Source organism: Chaetura pelagica, unplaced genomic scaffold, assembly GCF_000747805.2.
Source record: "Chaetura pelagica isolate M959 unplaced genomic scaffold, ChaPel_1.0 scaffold471, whole genome shotgun sequence".
In the NCBI taxonomy this organism is placed as follows: Eukaryota; Metazoa; Chordata; class Aves; order Apodiformes; family Apodidae; genus Chaetura; species Chaetura pelagica.
The window spans coordinates 2,693,551-2,693,825 of record NW_009952430.1 but is presented as its reverse complement, the minus strand read 5'-3'; the positions used below and the strand labels follow the sequence as shown (position 1 = coordinate 2,693,825).

At 59.3% G+C, this 275-nt stretch overlaps 1 protein-coding gene across 1 annotated transcript in view; it reads left to right on the top strand.

Annotated features, from left to right (window-relative positions):
• The window catches only part of CFAP52 (cilia and flagella associated protein 52), a 48,215-nt gene that overhangs the window by 37,830 nt on the left and 10,110 nt on the right, over nucleotides 1–275 (top strand). The window contains exon 17 of the mRNA XM_010008268.1: nucleotides 23–54. Within this exon, the coding sequence (XP_010006570.1) occupies nucleotides 23–54 (32 nt within the window). The remainder of the gene's footprint in view (nucleotides 1–22; nucleotides 55–275) is intronic.

Here is a 275-nt window from a genome sequence, read left to right as displayed (position 1 = left end):
GGGGAGTAATGGATCTGTCTAGCTGATTGGTGGGAAGAAGGTGTGCTGTGATTGGTGCGAGTCGGTGTGCTCTGCTGTGATTGGTTAGAGACAGGTGTGCTCTGCTGTGATTGGTTAGGGGCAGGTGTGCTGTGCTGTGGTTGATGGACACCACGTCCCCCAGGCAGCGACTGGTGGCTGGAGGGGCTGCAAGCAGGGGCAGCTGGGGGGTCTCTGGGGACATTTATGTGGGAGAGGAGCCAGCACCCTCAGTCCCGTGGGTGCTAACAAGGTGC